The 19,417-nt window shown below is 34.5% G+C and overlaps 3 protein-coding genes across 3 annotated transcripts; all 3 read right to left on the bottom strand.

The window, feature by feature from the left end:
- Positions 1–4,516: 4,516 nt before the first annotated feature.
- LOC118060372 (putative FBD-associated F-box protein At1g61330) lies at positions 4,517–9,145 on the bottom strand. The gene is made up of 3 exons (XM_035073586.2): positions 5,374–9,145; positions 5,136–5,282; positions 4,517–4,970 (listed from the first exon to the last, which is right to left on the bottom strand). Exons 1-3 carry the CDS (start codon positions 6,361–6,363, stop codon positions 4,656–4,658), a joined length of 1,452 nt encoding a protein of 483 aa, XP_034929477.1. The 5' UTR covers positions 6,364–9,145; the 3' UTR covers positions 4,517–4,655.
- Positions 9,146–9,281: 136 nt separating this feature from the next.
- On the bottom strand, positions 9,282–11,223 carry LOC118060393 (small ribosomal subunit protein eS19x). Its single transcript, XM_035073617.2, has 4 exons — positions 11,049–11,223; positions 10,138–10,228; positions 9,841–10,024; positions 9,282–9,621 (listed from the first exon to the last, which is right to left on the bottom strand). Exons 1-4 carry the CDS (start codon positions 11,130–11,132, stop codon positions 9,549–9,551), a joined length of 432 nt encoding a protein of 143 aa, XP_034929508.1. The 5' UTR covers positions 11,133–11,223; the 3' UTR covers positions 9,282–9,548.
- Positions 11,224–14,978: 3,755 nt separating this feature from the next.
- LOC118060394 (microtubule-destabilizing protein 60) lies at positions 14,979–18,614 on the bottom strand. Its single transcript, XM_035073618.2, has 8 exons — positions 17,478–18,614; positions 17,319–17,364; positions 17,119–17,214; positions 16,890–17,009; positions 16,476–16,574; positions 16,051–16,110; positions 15,867–15,961; positions 14,979–15,377 (listed from the first exon to the last, which is right to left on the bottom strand). The coding sequence occupies exons 1-8, from the start codon at positions 18,452–18,454 to the stop codon at positions 15,263–15,265; spliced, it is 1,608 nt and encodes a 535-aa protein (XP_034929509.1). The 5' UTR covers positions 18,455–18,614; the 3' UTR covers positions 14,979–15,262.
- Between the last annotated feature and the right edge of the window lie 803 nt (positions 18,615–19,417).

Below are 19,417 nucleotides of genomic sequence, written 5' to 3'. Positions count from 1 at the left end.
AATACTAAATTTAACAAAGAATAATAAATTAAAAAGACTCAAAATAATCAAGGTTATTTTTCAAAATAAGTAAATAATCCTATAGGAAGCTAAACAAAACAAAAAAAAATAATGAAGCTCGGTCTCCAATTAAATAAATGACGAATGATGAAACTGAAAAAAAAATAAACTAACAAAATATCATAAAATGAACATCTCATTCTTATATTTAATCAACTAATTAAATTAAATTAAAAAAATAAAAATATTTTTTTAGAAGATAAATTTAATAAAAAACGACAAATAAAAAGACTCAAAACAACCAAGTTATTCTCAAAATTAATGAAAAATCCTATAGTAACCAAATAAAAAAACTAAGAAGTCAAAATTTCAATTAAATAAATGTTAAAGGTGCGGGGCCTCAGAGTTCCAAGTTTTCATTGATGGTTGTGATTTGGTTGAATACCCACTAGGGAATCATAGGTTTACCTAATTTAAAGGTGGCTCCATGAGTAGGTTGGATAGAGTGTTTGCTCACACATAATGCTTGTCTCATTTTAGTTCTTTGAAACTAATCTGTTTAGATCATGGCTTTTCAGATCATTGTCCCCTGCTTGTTAGGAAAGAACAAGCTCACTGGAGATGGAAACCTTTTAAATGTCTGGACTGTTGGCTCATGGCCCATTCCTTCCATAAGACCCTCAAGGTCTTGTGGGAGGATATTGTGTGAGATATCCCTGGTGACTTTCAGGTGATTGGAAGAATCAATGCTTTGAGGCTAAAGTTATAAAAGTGGAATAAAACTGTGTTTGGGAATCAGGACTAAGCTCTACAAAATCTTCAGTCTTCTATCCAGAATCTCAAGGATTAGGTTAAAAGTGGAGGGTTGTCTGACTCTAAAAGGAAAAAGGGTATATGAGCTTAAAGATAAATAATGAAAACTCCGCAGATATGTAGAATCTATATGGAGACAAAAGGCTAGATAGTATTGGCTCAAGTTGGGGGGACAGAAACACTCGCTTCTTCCACATCTCAGCAAAGGCCAAGGGTTGCAAAAACTATATTCATCATATTATATAATATTAATAATTGATTTTACCTTTCATATCAAATTTATGTTTTTTTCGGTAGTAATTCTTAATTTTAGCCTTCAAATAAAATGTATTATTTTTTTCAATATTAATAATATATTTTTTCAAATTTATTAATTATTATATTAGCAATATTAATTATAATAAAAATAAGAAAATTTATAGTACAAATAATAATATTTTTAATATTAATAATGATAATAAACTTACCCAAGTTTAAGTGGATTTAGCTGCAACACCAGACCCAAGTGCTTTGGCCCTCTTGAACGCCAGACCCTAAAGCCTTGGTTCTGGATGCAATCCGAACTCATTAGAGTTGGGTGTGGACACAGGACCCAAGAGCATTAGGTTCTAATGCGGAACAACAACATTTAGTTGGGTCAGTTGAGGCCCAACAACATTTGTTTTTTTAAGTGGACTGGATCCGGTCCAGCCTAGGCTCGCATGGTCATTGGCCCAGCCTAGTGACCATGAGGTTAATTATTTGGCCATTGCATGCAAAATTCTACATGCAATGGCCACCACCATCAGGTTTTAGGAAGAAGAAGGCTCAGCTGGTCGGATGAGAATAGCTACCAAAGGTGTTCCTGGTGGTGCTAGGAAGTCTGGTGTGTGGCGGCAACTACGACTTAGGCGTGACAAAGGGAGTGGTTGAAAGTTGTAGGAAAAAAGAAAACATAAATTGGGGGTAGGGGGCTGGTTTTTTTACTAACTTTGGACCTTGATTTCTTCCTGCTCAAGATATGGAATGCACTCCTATTTATAGGGGGTGGAAGAGAGATATTTTTTATTTACTGGTGCCAAATATTATCCCTTGATTCGAACCGAAAGGATCCCAACTATTGGTTCAAAGTTGTCATGATGAACTGTCAAATTTTGGCAACTCAAGGCTGTCTAAGTTTGCTTTTTTGGGGCGGCATTGTGGTCGTTGTGGTGTTAATCAATCAAAAAGATCCATATAGTGGTATGGTCAAGTGTCGGACCATCATGGTGGTGTATGATTTGTCTAGTTTATTTGAGAGATGAAGTATTAAATACTTTGAAAAAATAGCCACCTAAGTAGCTTTCGAGTGAAAAAATAAAGAAGAAGATGAATAGTACCAGACCACATGTTTTTCTTATTTTTCTTATTCTAATTTTGGTTGTTATTCTAATTGGTACTTTGTTATGTCTTTTTTTAATACCTTTTTAATTTATATTTCAATTAATATCCCTCCTCCGTGCTTTTTTATTTTGCTTCTTTAGCTTGTTTTGAATAGAGTTTTGTTTGTGTATTTTTTTTTAAAAAAAATACTATTTGTATGTGTTTAATTTTTAAGGATATTATTCTAATTTATCTATATATTTTTTTTGTTTTATATAGATGGACTTTTTTAAAAAAATAAAAAATATTTATTTTTAAATAATATTTATAATATGTTCAGCCTTCGATGATTTTTTCTTCTTTTATTTATTCAATCAATAACATGTCTGTTTATTTTTGTTATTGTTTGATTGAATAAAAAAGTTGTTTTAGTAAAATAAAATCATTAAACATAACCGAGTAAATGTTATAAATTATAGGATCGAATATCTTGATCTATATCTATCTCTTGATTTTAGTTATTGTTAATGATATTTTATTTATTTATTTGCACATATGATTATTGATTTATTTAATTAGATGCTTATATGAGTTTTTTTATTTACATTTAGATTTTTTTATGTAAAAAAAAACACATCAAAAAGGCCTCCATACTTTGATATTATGTCTTAAATGGGGTTTGGCACAAAATGAAGACATGTCATACACCAATGTCTTTCAACTTTGAAATTGGCGGTGATGATAAATGGTTCGCTGACTCAAGAATTTGTTGTTTCTCGAGGTCTTCGTCAGGGGATTTATCATTTTTATTCCACAGAGGTATAGTTAGTGGGATTTTTAAAGGTGTGCAACTGAAGAATGAAGAAGAGTGTATTACTCATCTGCAGTACAAGGATGACACCTTGATTTTTTCTCCTCCTAATCTTCAGTCTCTGCAGACAATTAAGAGGATCGTCAAATGGTTTGAATTTGTTTCTGGGCTCAGAACTAACTCTTACAAAAGTTCGGTTGTCGGAATTAACGGTGCTGTCCAGTATAGTAATTCTTGGCAGAAGCTGTTTTGTGTAGGTGTGAATCTCTTCGAACCAACTACTAGGGGTTTAGCAGCAGATTGGCTAGATGGGAAGGTACACTCTTGAGCATGGGCGGTAGGGTATGTTTAATCGAAAGTGTATTAAATGCTCTACCTCTTTGTTATATGTCCATTTTTTTGTGTGCCAGAAGGAGTTGCAAAATTGTTAACATCAAACCAGAGGAAATTTTTGTGGTTCGGAGCAGGGCAGAACAAAAGGCTCTGCAAAGTTAAATGGAGTTTAGTGATGAGAGCTAATGATCGAGGAGGGCTTGGTACAGGCTCTTTGCTTGTCAAGAATCGAGCCATGTTTTGGAGATTGAATTGGCAGAAAAATCAAAGTGGAAAGATTATATCTGTAACAAATATAATTCTGGGGGATGAGCAGGTTGCATATGGGAACTAAGAAATCTGCACCGTAAACAGATTCAAAGGTCCAAATCATTCAATAGATACATGATATGAAAATTGGGGGATGTGGTCCTGCTTATACATGTATTTCTATGTATTTTGAGGTTCTTACTGCAATTTCAAGTAGCAAACGACACCAAAAGTACTTGCAAATTTCAAATTCTTGATTTCCAGTGTTGTCCCCATTCCCTATCATGTTACCAATGTCATGTTAAATAGTATATATATATATATATATATAGTCTCTAGCAATTTATGGTTTACAAGTTAAAGGGTTTAATGATATTATTTATCCCTCAAGATATTATCAAATCTAATCGTTAAAATTAATTATAAACTTTGATCATTAGTCTAATGTTATATATAAACCACCTTGCTCAAGCAATTTGAATTTTTTTTTTTAATAAATACAGATTTTAAGAAAACAAACACTAGATCAATGACCTTTCATTCAATCTTATTCTTTTTAACCATTCGAATGAAAAAAGAGAGAGCAATGATAGGGTTTAAAAAACTCTTTGGACCTTGATGGCGAGAATGTTCATATCAACCACAATGCAACCGGCTCTGCAGAAGGGAGGAGTTGACTTCAAATGTTTTTTTCTTTCCACCCCATGTTTTCCCTCCTCTGTTTCAGAACAAAATCTCAAGAGATATGTACCCTTTTGTATTACATGGACTTGTACCAGGTAACGTATACCCTTTTTCTTTCAAGCTTGAAGCCTGGTGATGAAGAACAGGCATAGTACTGCTTAGTAAAATATTAACGCAAAAGAGCTTAATGGTATAGGTCTCACTTTTGCTTCAAACATTTGCTTCACTCTAGCATTTGGTTTACACTAAAAGTGCCCCTCTTTCCCCCTAGTTTATTGGAAGAAGATTAAGTTTTTGAAGGCAATTATTCCTTTGGGACTAATTCAAAACAAATAAGAGCAAAAAGCCCTCAGTTCCAAGTTTGTTCACACCGAGTAATTACTAAAACCCAAGAAAAAAAGAAGAGAAGAAAGCGAAATTGGCATCACAAGACTACAAGATGAACACCAGCAGGAGCATTTTCCTGAAGTGATTTTCTAACAACATCCTGTCGTGATTCATGCCACGACTCATCTGGAGTAAAACGACTCCATTCTCCACCTCCGAGATAAAAAAGAGCCAAGGGACTGATAACAACTTGATCAAGGGATGTTGCACTTTTCAGTATATGCGTTATCAACTCCATTTCGAACCAGTTACCATTAAATCCATTCATCCGAACCTTCTTGAGTCTGCTATATGTGCATCCACAGATATTTCGCATCTCTCTTTGATTTTTGTGGAATTCTTCACCGCTCAGCTATAGACAACAGAGACAACTCACAATAAGATTCACAATATTAGACAAAATTGTACTCCAACTGTTTTGGCAAAACAAACTGTCGAATATAAGCTGATAACAAACAGTTCAAATAAAGTGTTTCTCCAGAATCTTTTAGATTTGACGGAATATATAGCAACCGACCGTGATATCAAGTTTCTCCAGCAGGGGACAAGCATTTAGATATGTCAAAACCCACAACAGATCCTCTACCTTACTTGCTCTGATATAAAATAGCTCTAGTTGCTTCAGATTTTTGAGCGAGTCCACGCTTTGTGGTAATCTTTTTTCCTGAATGAAAACAAAAGCAGATTAGAAAACAGATTCTCATTGTCATCATTGGAAGTTAGTTACACTTCGTGAATTCTGAATCTTTACGTACCTTCCAAGGGTCGAGATGCAGGATTAGAGTCTGTAAAGTTGGAAATGTTGCACAGTGGGATAATGCATTTGGCATGTCTATCACATGAATAGAATTGAAATTGAAATAGATCTTTACCAGACAAGGAGCAACAAATACAGTGATCTTCATGATGTCTCCACTATACTCAAAATCCGTGAGATTTACGGCTATTACCTTAACTGGTGATGGGTTGGAGCAATCAAGCAACACTAGATTTTGGAGTGAAGTACTGAAAACTTTTAAAAGGGACATGTGTTTACAGCGTATCAACATGAGACCTTGAAGGAGCAAACAGTTGGATAAGAGAGATGCAAGAAATTCTTCTCCCAAAAAGACGTCGTGCAGTTGTAAGGTTATTAGTTTGTTGAATCCGATAAAATCAGCAGGAGGTTTTAAAACACAAGTTCGTAGATGCAAGTGCTTTACTCTTGAATCACTAGGATGGGGAAGAAGCCAATAGGGAAAGCTATAATATTCATCACCTAATAGACCATGATGATAATAGGAAAATAATGTCATGCCTGATAAGATAAGTTCAAGCTCTTCAATTCCCAATCCAATCACAGAACTAATCCATCGATTAATGTTTGAAGTGTCTCCAAGATGTTTCAAGAAATGCAGCTTGAAAGAAATTACTTTTGTGCCTTGGAAATTCTGCAAGAATCCATCGACACACCTTGCGAATTCAAGCTTAAATTCCTCGTAATGTTTGCTATGTTTTGAACTGCAATCCGGCCTTTCATGATTGGTTCCAAAGATGCCGTCAACATCAAAATTGAGGTTGGTCCTCAGCGCCCAGAGGTGCTTCCATCTGTTGGATAGAGCACTGGTCTTAACCAAATCTTTCATGGGTAATCTTGATAGAATGATGGATAGGATGCGATCGGGGAGCTGGCTTATCCTGTCCTCCTTTCTGGCTTCGACCTGATCAGAATTCATGAAAGAATAATAAATTAAATTACCAATCATTGTCTAAAACAGATGATCAAGAGAACCCTAAACCCTTAAAACAGAAACTGTAGCCAAGTAAAGAATACAAGGATAGCTATAGCTGGAGATACCTGGAACCCGGGTTTCATTAGTTTGCCCTGATGCTCCATTGATAGTCAAATAACCATAATAATAACAACAACAATAAGCCTACACTAAAGCAAAAGGCTAGAGAAAGAGAAGAGACATAAATATTCTTCTTCTTACAACTGCTGCTACATATATATTGAAGGGAAAAACAAAACATTCTAGGAAATATAACGAGGCAGCTGTCCTGTGTCTGTGTCTGGTAGTTTAGGAAACGTTTTCTTTCCTTTGTAAATTAGGAGTGACAATGTAGGGAATTATATTATATAAAAGTGATCTGTACAAGCTGTCGTTAATTCTCCTTACCAAAAATAAAACAAAACAAATAAATCTCAACCAATCAATGAGTAGAGTTTAATGGAAACTAATGAAACCCGGTCTGCCATTTAGTAATGAATTGCAAGATTAAGCCAGTGGCCGAGGCGGCCTACGTGCCCTGCTTCTCCAATCCCATTAATGTTCAAAGAAACCAACAAGACATAATTGATAGCTTCGGCAATCATCTTTTAGCAGTTTCAACAAACCCTTTAGAGGTTTTTCCGCGAATCCCACTTTTGAATCCATTCTACACTCCTCAGGCTGTCCCAGTATCAGGAAACTTACAAAATTCAGGTTCTGTTTTAATGCAAGACCACTCGATCTTAAGAGCCTTGATTGCAAACCAAGGCACAAACATGAAGCAGCAAAGTTTCAAGATTGAAAGGGATATGGTCGGTGTCTCACAAGACAGTACTACAGATATGAATACTGAAATCTATTCAGTCATATCAAATCTTGAAGAGGGAAAAAGGTCAGGTGATGATCAAGATGCAACACCTTCTACATTAGTTGCATCAATGGACCTTGATTGTTTTTGGAACTATTGAAAAACAGTGCAAGAAGATGAACCTCAAGTTGAAGAAGATCAAGAAAAAGAACAGCTTGATTTACTGTTGTTATCTCTTTTGAAATTATAATGTGGGTGACTGATCATATTTTCTACACTAACAAAATTAATTAAACTAAATCACAGGCTACATATATATACATATTAACAAAACATAAACATTGTATATCGAAGTAAAGAATACAAGGATAGCTGTAGCTAGAGATACCTGGAACCCGGGTTTCATTAGTTTGCCCTGATGCTCTATTGATAGTCAAATAACAACAATAAGCCAGAGAAAGAGAAGAGACATAAATATTCTTCTTCTTATGACTGCTGCTATATATATATTGAAGGGGAAAAGAAAACATTCTAGGAAATTTAACAAGGCAGCTGTCCTGTGTCTGTGTCTGGTAGTATAGGAAAGTTTTTCTTTCCTTTTGAAATCAGGAGTGACAATGTAGGAAATTATAGATTTTGCTTGCATGTATCTGTACTTTCACTCATCATCTGCAACAGCTTCCAATGCTGAAAAAGATTGCTCTGTTGCACCCATGGCAGCTTCAACATGACGTTGGTTTCTATTCTTAAAGCCTTTCCTTGCCTGTGGAAACTTCACTATGTGCCAAGACATGCATATTATCCTTATCAAGACGCCCGGATGGCTTATATTCAAAAGCGGATTGAGTCTTTAGAGGACTTGAGTGAAGCTAGAGAGTTGACAGAGGCGGAAGAGCTCATCTTCTTCGTGCTCTCAGCGATGGAATATAAAAAGGCATATGGAAAGTGTGTGAAGGCAGAAGGAAAGTTTCGTAACCGGTGAATTAATGTTGGTAACACTAGTTTTAATTATTTACTTGCGACACGCTACATCAAGGACAAACTTATGACTTAGTTTGGTTTCGGTCAAAGAATGAAGAATTTCCTTACACGGGGCTTGACTTAGTTCGAAAGGCTGAGGGTATTTTACTTTGGACTAACGATGCAATGGGGAGGGCTCTATAGCTTATGACTCATTAATTTCTTGGTACTTGACTGTGGAGGTGACGACTTTTTGGGCTGTTATTGCATCTGTTTGTGGGATCTCATGTTATATACACTGCTTCTCAAGACTTTGCTGATTTCGTTTCCATGTTTGTTATAGAAGTAAGAGGAACATTCACTCCTTTGTTGTCCTTTAATGTTCTCTTTTTTATTAATTTGTACTTTTTTTCTTTTGCAGTTTAATTAAATCCTCGATCATTATCCAAAAAAAACTAGAACACAACCACTGCACTGTACTTTCACTCCTAGTCTGCAATAGCTTCCGATCTTGAAAAAACACCTTCCAATCCTATAAAAGATTGCTTTGTTGCACCCATGGCAGCTTCAATATGACGATGGTTCCTATTCTTAAAGCCTTTCCTTGCCAGTGGAAACTTCACTGTGTGCTAAGACATGCAATTATCCTTCGGAGGATCTATTTGCATGCATGCTAGCTAATTTCACTGAAAAAACTCAAGGTTTTGCTTGCATGTATCTATGGTTCTCTAATCTTTTCACTAGTAGAAGTTGTAATCTCAATACCAGGACTCACACGAGATCCGTATCTTCATCCAAAATTACAGGAATACTTTTTCCTGCCTTAGTTCACTCCTACGCTGAGTGAATTATTTTCTTTTGACAAATCTTCCTAATATCAAATCCTCCAATGCCCCCCTGGAATTGACCCTAGATTCTAGAAAACAAATTGAGGCCCAGCGAAGGTTAATAACCCAAAGAGACCCTTCAAGAAAGATTGCAAGAGCTTTCGAGAAGGAGCGAAATTTGCAGAGGAACGAGCCCCAGTTCCAGGACAATTGAAAACTGTTTTACTGGAGAGGAGCTTTTTAGTAACAATCTTGTCACCTCTCAAGCACTGGTAACTAAACATAAAATCAAGGAAGATTAGATTTTACAATACTGATTTGACACGAAAAAAAGAGTGTATTTTTAAGTGTATAGGTGCTTGTTTAACTTGACTCTAAAAAAGTAAGAAATCGGATCCAGCAAGACAAAAAATACCTAATCATTGAAATGCAACTTAACAAAAAACACTTCACATCAAAAACATTTGATAGTTGGGACCAAAAACGCCGTAGCATATAATCTTGTGGCTGCAATCACATCTCTCCACAGGATTGAAACTGAAACCTAGAGTACGACAGTTGTAACATAGCTCAACATTTGATGATCAAGGGGCTACCACAATGCGTCCAGCAACTTGGTCAAGATCCCGTTGACCACTTGAAGTGATTCTCCTCCCACTATTACCAAAGCAAAAATACACACATCAGCAAATATGCAACTCTTCAGTGTATCTATGTTTATCAATCCACTTCAATTGTGAAATGAAAGACAAGGGTAACACAGCAAGATTTCGTAACTGAGCATATTTGATAGGCTGAAATTCGAATAAAATCTTAGAAAGCATAATTTGAAGACAAATTATAAAAAAACTGAAAAATACGAGGAAAGTAGCTCACCCCTTGGGGTCAATATCGATAATGTTCACATTCTGCAATTGTTGAAGGATGTGACGAGCAACAGAACCACTGCTCTTGCAGAAATGAGGTGGACGACTTCCATTCCTCTTGCTACCACCATATATCCTACGGAAAGCACCCACGCCAAGGCCTCCCCTAATGTAAATCTTCCTTGCCATGGAGGCTGCAATAAAGATTAAATACCAAGCCTATAAGCAAAAGATATTAACTGTGCATCACAAACACCCCAAACAAAACGTACATGAGCTTGTGCCCACAAGGGAGAGAATGACTTGCCAGCTCTGACATAGTACCAATCAGGATCATATGGTGCAAGCTCCTTAAATGTACCAGTCTTCACAATATCAGTCCATAGTGGCAACTCAATCTGTTCATCAACAGAGAAGGAAAATAGATCATAACCCCTAAACCACAATCATACTAATGACTAATTATATCACAGCAGTTAACAAGTTCAGAAATACAACAAAACAAGATTTTCAGTCAAAAGTCACAAAATACTGACAGAAACTTCATAAAATGCTTTGATTTACGTCTCTATCAGTGCTAATCAAAGACTACTTTCCTTCAATACGAAGGAGGAGAAAACCAAGGATAAAGGGCTATACAACATCAATTGAAACAGGTATACACGCAATTCTCAAAACATTCGAGCCACAAACTACAGCTTCAGGAGTTTAACAACCACACCACTAAACCATGGTTGACCCACATGTATGATACCTCCTGATACACTAAAACTCACATAAGCCTTCTAAAAGATGAACACAAATCACTTCTCTATCTCCCCTCTCATCATCATCTGCCTCCCAAAATTATTATTACAAAATCACTGAATCAAGTAGTGCATATTTTACACATGCCATACTTTCAATCATAGTGATCCAGTTCAGAAACAATCAATGGTTAGTTCGTAAACTGTTTTAGGACAAACCAAACAGCACCATCAGTCAGAACTCCGCAAGATGTATCAGCCATAAATATAAACTACAAATTCCTATGAGTCATAAATATAAACACGCAGCTCAAACATTAAGCACATATCACAATTAAAAAAAAAAATACAGCAACCAAAACCTGCTTTCACATAAACCCAATTTATCAATCACTAAAACAATAGATCTAAAACGAAAAAATCCAAAAACCATGCTTGTAATTTTGTGTTTGGACCATGTGCAACAAAATACCTTGCCAGATCTTTTGAGGTGAGCAGAGTAAGCCTTGACGAACTCATGAGGAGACACGTCCTTCACAGATTTTGCTGTTGCCATTGTCCTTCAGCTACAAGAGAGCTCTTTTGATGCAAGGAATGAGCTAGCTAGCTCTCTCGCTACTCTTCTCTCAATAGGGTTTCTGGTGGTTGGTCTACTGGGTATTAATATAGCAGCGGCCAATCTCGTTAGGGTTTCTTGATATTTGGGCTATGGTGGGCCTATTGAATGTTAATATCAGGTATTGGGCTATTTGGATTATCTTTAAGCCCAATAGTTAAAATAGACTCACTTTTCTTTCAGGGGAAAAAAAAACCTCTAAACAAATAAGACTATGCTGCTCCTAGGCTGTTTCCTTAAAAAAAAAAAAAAAAAAGGAGTGCTAATATTTAATATGGATACGAGTATTTTTTAATTTTGTTGCTATCTAAGTTTTAAAACCTCACACAAAAAATAAAGAATAAAATAAAATAAAATAAAAATATATACAATAGAATACACATTAAGAAAGTTTAAACAGAATAGACCAATTTTGTTGGTGAAAATGTCAAAGTGCCAAGTAAGAGCTAGTAGATGAAAATGTCCAAGATTAAAAAAATTTGAAAACCCAATTTTAATTGACAAAGGATCCCAATAGTGAAAATGTTTTATATTGGTGTTTAATGACTTAATTGGAGTTCTGGAAGGTTAATTGCATTTATTGAGAACTTAATGTAAAGAAAATTAGTTTTTAAAGTCAATTTGGATATTAATTGAAACAAATCAAAGCTTGAGGACTGAAATTGAACTTTAAAAAGTTTAATTGGTCAAATCAAGGGTTTAAGTGCATAAAATTTAAAGTATGGTGAGCAATTAGAAACTTAATTGAATAATTTGTGAATCAAAGAACAATTTGCAAAAAACGGCAAACTTGATTTCTAATTTACTTTTTTCTTCTCCGCCTACTTTTCTCTGTCTTTTTTTTTTCAAACTTGATTTCTATCTTTTTAATCAACTTTTGATTCCAATTTGGTCCTTATTCTCTTAATTGCAAATTGTTTGTATTGTTTTGAATATTTTTTCCAGTAGCATCCCTCAAATTTGATTCAATTCAATATTTTTTAGTTTGGTCCTCGTTTTTTTGATTTATTTCATTTTATCCTTAATCATTTTATTATTATTTTTTCTATTTCACTCCTCAATATTTTATCTAGTTTGATTTTTGTTTCAATTTTTACCCTCATTCTTTTGATTTTTTTTTTTCAATTTTGCCCCCTAGCATTTTTTATTTTGGGGACTTGGTTTAATTATTTTTTCATGTTTGCTTTCTATGGGCTAATCCCAGTCCTATGGACCGAGTGACGGGTTTTAAAGATTAACATGGGTTGACTCCATCCCTTTTTAGATATTTTTTAGTTATTCTTTTGATTATTTCATTATCCATCATAATGTAGTTTGACAATTTGACTTCATTAAGTTTTTTAGTTTTGTTTCCATAAGACTATCAAGATCTAATATCTAAGTTTATGGGTTTTATAAGTTAATCTATATTGACTTGAGTTTTTATTTTTTCATTGTTTTTTTAACATTAAAGTTTTTTCTTTTATGTCTTCATCCAAGAGAGGTCTGGCTCGCTGAAAAGGCTTCTTTTTTAATGGACCAAGCATCGAGGCCCAAGAGCACACCTATCCTATTTTGTTCTAATTTTTTTTTTTCCTTTAGCTTGCTTAGACTTTAGCTTTGTTGTTTCCCCTTCTTTTAAAATTTTTTTCCCCTCACATTATTGTCATTATCCTTTTTTTTTATTATTATTATGTCTTTTTACTTTTACTATCTTTTTTTAATCATCTTATTAAAATTAACGCAACATATTTGGCTCAATCGGGTTTATGACTCGTGACGTGGAATTTTTCCCCTTCTTTACAACACACTTGCATTGAATAAGCATAATTTTCTTGAGCTAATTTTTTTTTTATCTAGCCCGCAATGGAACGTAGATCACATAGCTAGTTACATTAAAATGTTGGCATTGTATGACGGTATAATAGTTAATCAAAAGTTTGAGTTTATATTTATATATAGTTAAAATGACTTGCAAATTGATATTCCACATAGTTCTTCCATGCCTAACAACGAGTTGGTGGTGTGTGTACACACACATATTATCATAGTCATAGCTATCTTTAAAAAGACCTTAAATTTTGATCCTAACATAAGTGTGGTGGGATCTTTTTAGATGATATACATATTTCCTAAAAGAGAGTAAGATATTAAGATATATAGCCTATCTAACTTTTCATAGTTTTGCACACACAAAAATCAATAAAAGATTTATAGAGATGCTTTTTTTTTCCCTTACTAATAGTATTCAAATCTCAAATTAGGTTGAGAAGTAAAATTTATGTCCATCCTCTAGTCTTATTTTACATCACTTGCTTTAACCAATATTTAGAATGGTGCATAAAACTAGTTGGAGAATACCACAAATATAGAGGGAAAGAATCCATACAATATGAGTTTTAATTTGTCAGAATACTTTAAATAGGACTATTGTTTCTCTTTACTCTATGATTTGATTTATACAAAAAATAAAACAAGCATATAAATCAAAAAGTAAAAGAAAAATCAACATATAGTATTTGTTAATAGAAAATAGACTTGAAGAAGTGAATTTAAACAATAATCAATCATCTAGGCTTAAAACAATTTATTGGTTGCTCTCTCAATTTTTTATTCTTGGCAGCACAACCAAAAATAAATGATTAACCAAAATTTATATCTTACTCTCTATAAAAACTTTGAGCCAAGGAATACAAAAAAGAAGAGTTTTAGAAAAACTGTAAGTTTTCTTCATTATTAAAACTATGTCAAAAATTATCTCTTTTCATAGATAATCTTGATAGATAATTTAACACAACTTTTAAAACAAAAGGATATAACTTTCTAGTTTAAAATGACATAACTTTTCATTCACACCTTAACAATATAATTTGTATACTATGTCAGAATACAAAACTATGAGCTATGGAATACAAAAAAAAGAGAGTTTTAGAAACACTAAGTTTTTTCAATTATCAAAACTATATTAGAATTATCTCTTTTCATAAATAATCTTTAGAGATAATTTTAACACAACTTGGATAGTTTGTACAAAGACCCCTTAAATTATTGCTTCTCTTTATTTACATCCTTGAAAAAATATTTTTCTTTCAATAGTTGAAGTATTACTCGTTTTGATTTACATTTTTTTTTGTCAATTTTCATTAATAAATTTGTTAAAAATACATGAAAATCACATGAATAGGAAAAAAAAAACCAAATTAATTTTAACAAGACCAGTCTATATAAAAACCTCCTATACAATTATTCATTTTTGTTTATACTGAATTGAGGTTTTTATAAAATTTTAATAGCTGAACTATTGCTTGTTCGAATATACACCCCTTTCATTAGATTTCATTAATAAATTCATTGAAAAGCATATGAAAATTAGCGCATAAAAAAGAGTCAAAATAATTGATAAATGAAAAAAGAAAAGGCAATAATAAAAGCAAAAGATAGGAAGAAATAATAGTTCAAGGGGGAGTAAATAAAAACAGGCAATAGTTGCTGGGTAACAAGGTGATTTGCACGAGAGAGAAGAAACAACGCAGAGAGTTATATGCTGGAAGGCTTGGACATGAGAAAAGATTATTAAGGACTTATCAATGGAGGAAATGGAAGAAACAATAAGCCACAGATAAATATTCAAGGGGGAGTAAATATAAACAGGCAATAGTTTCTGGGCAACAAGGTGATTTGCACAATAGAAAAGAAACAACGCAGAGTTATATGCTGGAGGCTTGGACATGAGAAAAGATTAAGAACTTATCAATGGAGGAAATGGAAGAAACAATAAGCCACAGATAAATATTCTGCTGCACTAACTTGTCATGCAACCTTGAAAGGCACCAAGTATGAATTGAGAACTTCATATGTTTTTCCCCCCACTGGTTTCACTGCGCACAAGAACACAAGCCAACAAAGACAGTCCTCAAAATTGCAACTAATTGGTTGCCTCTCATATACAGATGATGTAAAGAATGATTGGGAAGAGTTGAGTGAGAAAATGGATAAACAGAACAAGGGTCAACAGTATTAAGTACTAATTGACAAGAACGAACGAATGCCTAACCCTCCTCCACCTATTCTCTTTCTCTTCCTCTGTTTCCCTATTGATCACAAGTGTAGCTACTGACATCGCTCCATGATAGACAGCACTTGATCTTCTTGTGTTGAGGTATGTGAAACCTTGGTTCTCTCGGCACTGTTGGATGCTTCATTGACCTTAAGAAATCCAAAAACAGCAGACAGTACGTCATTTAACTAACTAGTTCATTCAACAAGAAAGCTGCACATTTTATCTTAAAAGGGGTCTTTTAGAAGGGTTGGCTGATACAAATCAAACGAAGGAAGCTTATGATCCATGACCAAAAAAGCCAAATACATTTCGAAGTAAAATAACCATGCTTTGGCACAAATTTTATCTCGTGTATTCTGAGGACAACGAAATACAATGTTCACCACCATTCCTTCTTGTTTGTGCATATTAACTACCAAAAGAACTGATGTAAACTTTCATTCTAAGCATAAGGACACATCAAAACACATTTGAACAAACACCATGGTCCCTTGGACCTTTGCTTTTCCCCCTTCAGAAGAAAGGTTGAGCTTTGCCACTGTAAACAACCCCACCATAGCCACAAGGAACGCATATGGAAATGAAGTGCCTTACAAGACACACACATGCGAATAAATAAACCAGGTAACCCTTACCTTCTGGGAATGAATGGCCGATCGAAATAGGGCATGGGCTGTGCTTTTGGAACGAGTTCCTTTCTCAATCTGCGTATCTCTTCCTCTTCTGCCAACTACAAGAGCCAACAGCGAATTTGAAGATTTTAATCAGAATGAAACAGCAGCATCACCCTAAAAGCATGCCTTTTCTTTCTATACTTACCTTTCGTTGCCTCTCTCTTTCCATCTTGTATTGCTCAATCAGGCTCATCTTCTCAGATACCTGACAGCATTGTAATATAAAGAAATGATGAAGTTACTTCCAGGTTTCAAGTCTTGGTACTGTGATATAGTTTCAGCTAGCTAGAACCAACAAGTAACAACAAATGAGTAAACACATGATTGCCCGCACATGAAAGCACAAACACCACTTATCAATCACGAGGGGGGTAACAACCTCACTCTATGAGAGGCATTTCACTGTAAGCCATGCTTCTATTAGATGTTCTCTTCGACCAGAGTATCGAAAGTTAATTGTACAGGCTTTAATAGACCCATTTTCTGGTAGTTTAATCATAAACCGAGCAGTGCACCTATCAAGATCAGCACTAAAACCCCATATGCTAATCAATATAGTTAGAAAATTACCTGATGGTCAAAGTCAGCACGCTCCACGGCCCGAATATCACTATGGAGCTTCAGGTCAACGGGCTTGGTGTTTTCTTTCACTGGAGGTTTGATTAGGCACTGCAGACAACGCCCATGTAAGTAATTCATGATCAAAACGTATGATTAAAAACTGAACTCCATGACATGTAAAATTAGACAGAACACATCAATGAAATTGAACTCATGAACACAAATATTTCCCTAAATCCTTGATTGCATATTCCTCATGACAGAAACAGGTCAACTAATCTCATTTCTGTGAACTGTTTATCCTTCCAAATCAAAATGGTTAAAAACATGCTATTAACCATGCAGCATGGAACTGGTCTTCAAGTTTATAAGGCATCTTGGAGTATCAATTGCCTTGCCTACTCAATCAGAGAAAGGACTAACCTCTGGTTCGTCTGTTGTCCAAGGCAGGCCTTGTGCAACAGGAATCCGCAGCCTCTCCTCCTCCATCATTATTTCTTGAATCTTCTTTGTGAATTCCTCTTCCTTCTGTCTTCCCCTTTGCTACAATGGGAACCAATCACAAAACTTACCGTGCAATTCATTACAAAGCAATGTGAACACTCCATGTTCAGCTCTCATGATGGAAAAAGAAAGAAAGAAAGCTACGCACCTCTGTCCTGAGCTTAAATGGCTTTTGGCTTGTGACTTTAAGTTGCTTCTTCTTCTTCAATCGCCTCAACCCCATTGTTCCACTTGACTCAGCACTCTAAAAATTCAAACAAGATCACCAAAATCATCAGCTTAAATATAATACACGCGAGATCAAATAGGAAATTACGAGGCAAGTAAAAAAAAAAAAAAACAACTCACATTTCTTCGGCTTCTCCTGCCTCCATTAGATGACCTGCTAGAATTACTGGCATTTCGAAAAAAACAGAAAATTAATACCTAATTAGAACCTAACTTAAAAACTAAAATATGTTTTCAAATGTGGGGTTCAATGAAATCAATTCAGCAGTTGTTACTAACCTGCCATGACTGCCATCCCATGAAGAGGAAAGAGAAATCCTTGAATCCAGCCCCAGATTCTCGGAAGTTAAACAGAAATCAGATGGACAGAATGAAGAAGAAGAGACGTTTGTCTCGGATACCTCAGCAGGCTGAAACCTAGGCAATGAAAATGAAGAAGAAGAGTATTCAGTCTCGGGCACCACTTTAGGATGCTGCAATCCAGGCAATGCCCATTGCATTGCCTTCTTTCTATTCTCCTTTATCTCCTCCTCTTCAGTCTTATCTGATCCCTTTGGATTTGGTAGGGTAAAAAGCTTCTCAAAGGCATCAACCAAATGCTTCACTTTCCCAGAGTCAGGTGCACTGTTTCTTGCATCTTCAAGTAACTTATCTCTCCTTCTCTTGATTGTGGAACTACCCATTTGTCCCGATTTCTCGCTTTCGCAGGAATATTGAGTATCTGATCCGTCTCTATCTTCAATCTCAAGATTTTGAGCCGCAAAATGATTTTCTATCTCCTCCTCTTCAAATTCTATCATAGCTTTATAATCAAAGGCCTTTTCCTTATCTGTGTCACCTTTCTCTTCAACATCATTCTTTTTCTTGAAAAACTCCTCCTGCGAAGCCCTTAATGTCTCATAGGCCACACACAAGCACTTGTTTACATTGTCCCCATATCTCTCCTTGCACTTGCAATCCACAGGAGTTGTATTTGAATTCAAAGCCCCTTTCTTTGATTTCTTTTTTGCCACTACAAACCTTCTTTCCCTAATCTTGTTTCTGGGTGAATAAATGACAGGATTTAGATTCAAAGTCGGATTCCTCGAGGCAGATTTTTGGGATTTGGCAGATTTGGTAAGAGGAGAATTTGTGGGTTTTGAACAAGGACTTGAATGGGAAAGATTTGGATTTGAATTCTCAGATAATTTTGATTGAAACCCATGAGGGTCTTTCACCGGAGTGGCTGATTTTGGATTCTTGGTATTCAAATCCATCAAGAATCACTTCAAAATACCAAAATCAATAAAGGGTTTTTTGCTTGTAAGTGTTTCGATTGAGAGGGAGAGAGATGGGGGTTTGTTTCTTTGATCACTGAGAGAGAGAGAGAGCGCGATGAATGAGGGCATAGATGGTGTGTGACTGTGAAGAGAAAAAGGAACGTAGAGGGTTTTGGACGCTCTTCGTAACGGCTAGTTTTTTTGTGGGGTTGTGGTTTTGTAGGGGTTGGATTGATTCGTTTGAATTTTGTTTTGGGTTTTTGACCGTTAGATGGTGTGCGATTTTAGTGGATTATCATGGAGGTGGTGGAAAGATTTATTTAGCAACAGTTATGCCTATAAATCAATCTCTTCTCATATTTGCTATTTAAAAAATTAAAAAAAAAAATTAAATCCATGAAGTTTTATTTATGTTTGTTTTTTATGTTTTAAAAGTATATTTAAATTTTTTTTTATTTTAAATTAATATTTTTTTTTATATTTTTAAATCATTTTGATGCATTAATATTAAAAATAATTTTTAAAAAATAAAAAATATATTATTTTAATACATTATAAAGTGAAAAATTCTTTCAAAAACAACTACAACCACACATCTAACTTATAATTAAGCAAGTTTTTGGGGAGTTTAATTTTTTTTTTTATAGTAAAAATCATTTAAACATGACCCAAATTTCATTAAAAACTTATAATATTTTTTTTTCTTATACCATGTTGTTATCACAATTTTAAATGTACATTTAAAATAAAGAAGATTTTATAATAAAAAAATAAATTTTTTTATTTCAATACATTAAAATAATTTAAAAATAATATTTAAAAAAAAAAAAAACCACATTTCTATAACAAAAATAAACAGTGCATAAACATTTTTTTTTTGGTTTGATTTTCGAAAGGACTTCGTTGAAAAAGATTGAAGAAGCATAACCCAGATTGATTCGTAACTTTGAGTTAGGCCCA

The sequence above is a fragment of the Populus alba genome, chromosome 17 (genome assembly GCF_005239225.2).
Source record: "Populus alba chromosome 17, ASM523922v2, whole genome shotgun sequence".
NCBI classification, from domain to species: Eukaryota; Viridiplantae; Streptophyta; class Magnoliopsida; order Malpighiales; family Salicaceae; genus Populus; species Populus alba.
This window is presented reverse-complemented; position numbering and strand designations above follow the sequence as displayed.

Coding starts and splice junctions, on each gene's coding strand:
- LOC118060393 (XM_035073617.2), bottom strand. CDS start 11,132: ATGGCAACAGCAAAATCTGTGAAGGACGTGTCTCCTCATGAGTTCGTC. Junction 10,025..10,137: donor TTGGTACTATGTCAGAGCTG/GCAAGTCATTCT, acceptor TCTTTATTGCAG/CCTCCATGGCAAGGAAGATT. Junction 9,622..9,840: donor ATCGATATTGACCCCAAGGG/GTGAGCTACTTT, acceptor CTTTGGTAATAG/TGGGAGGAGAATCACTTCAA.
- LOC118060394 (XM_035073618.2), bottom strand. CDS start 18,454: ATGGATTTGAATACCAAGAATCCAAAATCAGCCACTCCGGTGAAAGAC. Junction 17,365..17,477: donor TGGGATGGCAGTCATGGCAG/GTTAGTAACAAC, acceptor TCGAAATGCCAG/TAATTCTAGCAGGTCATCTA. Junction 15,378..15,866: donor CGGCCATTCATTCCCAGAAG/GTAAGGGTTACC, acceptor GGATTTCTTAAG/GTCAATGAAGCATCCAACAG.
- LOC118060372 (XM_035073586.2), bottom strand. CDS start 6,363: ATGATTGGTAATTTAATTTATTATTCTTTCATGAATTCTGATCAGGTC. Junction 5,283..5,373: donor TGCATCTCGACCCTTGGAAG/GTACGTAAAGAT, acceptor GTTTTCATTCAG/GAAAAAAGATTACCACAAAG. Junction 4,971..5,135: donor TGGAGAAACTTGATATCACG/GTCGGTTGCTAT, acceptor TGTTGTCTATAG/CTGAGCGGTGAAGAATTCCA.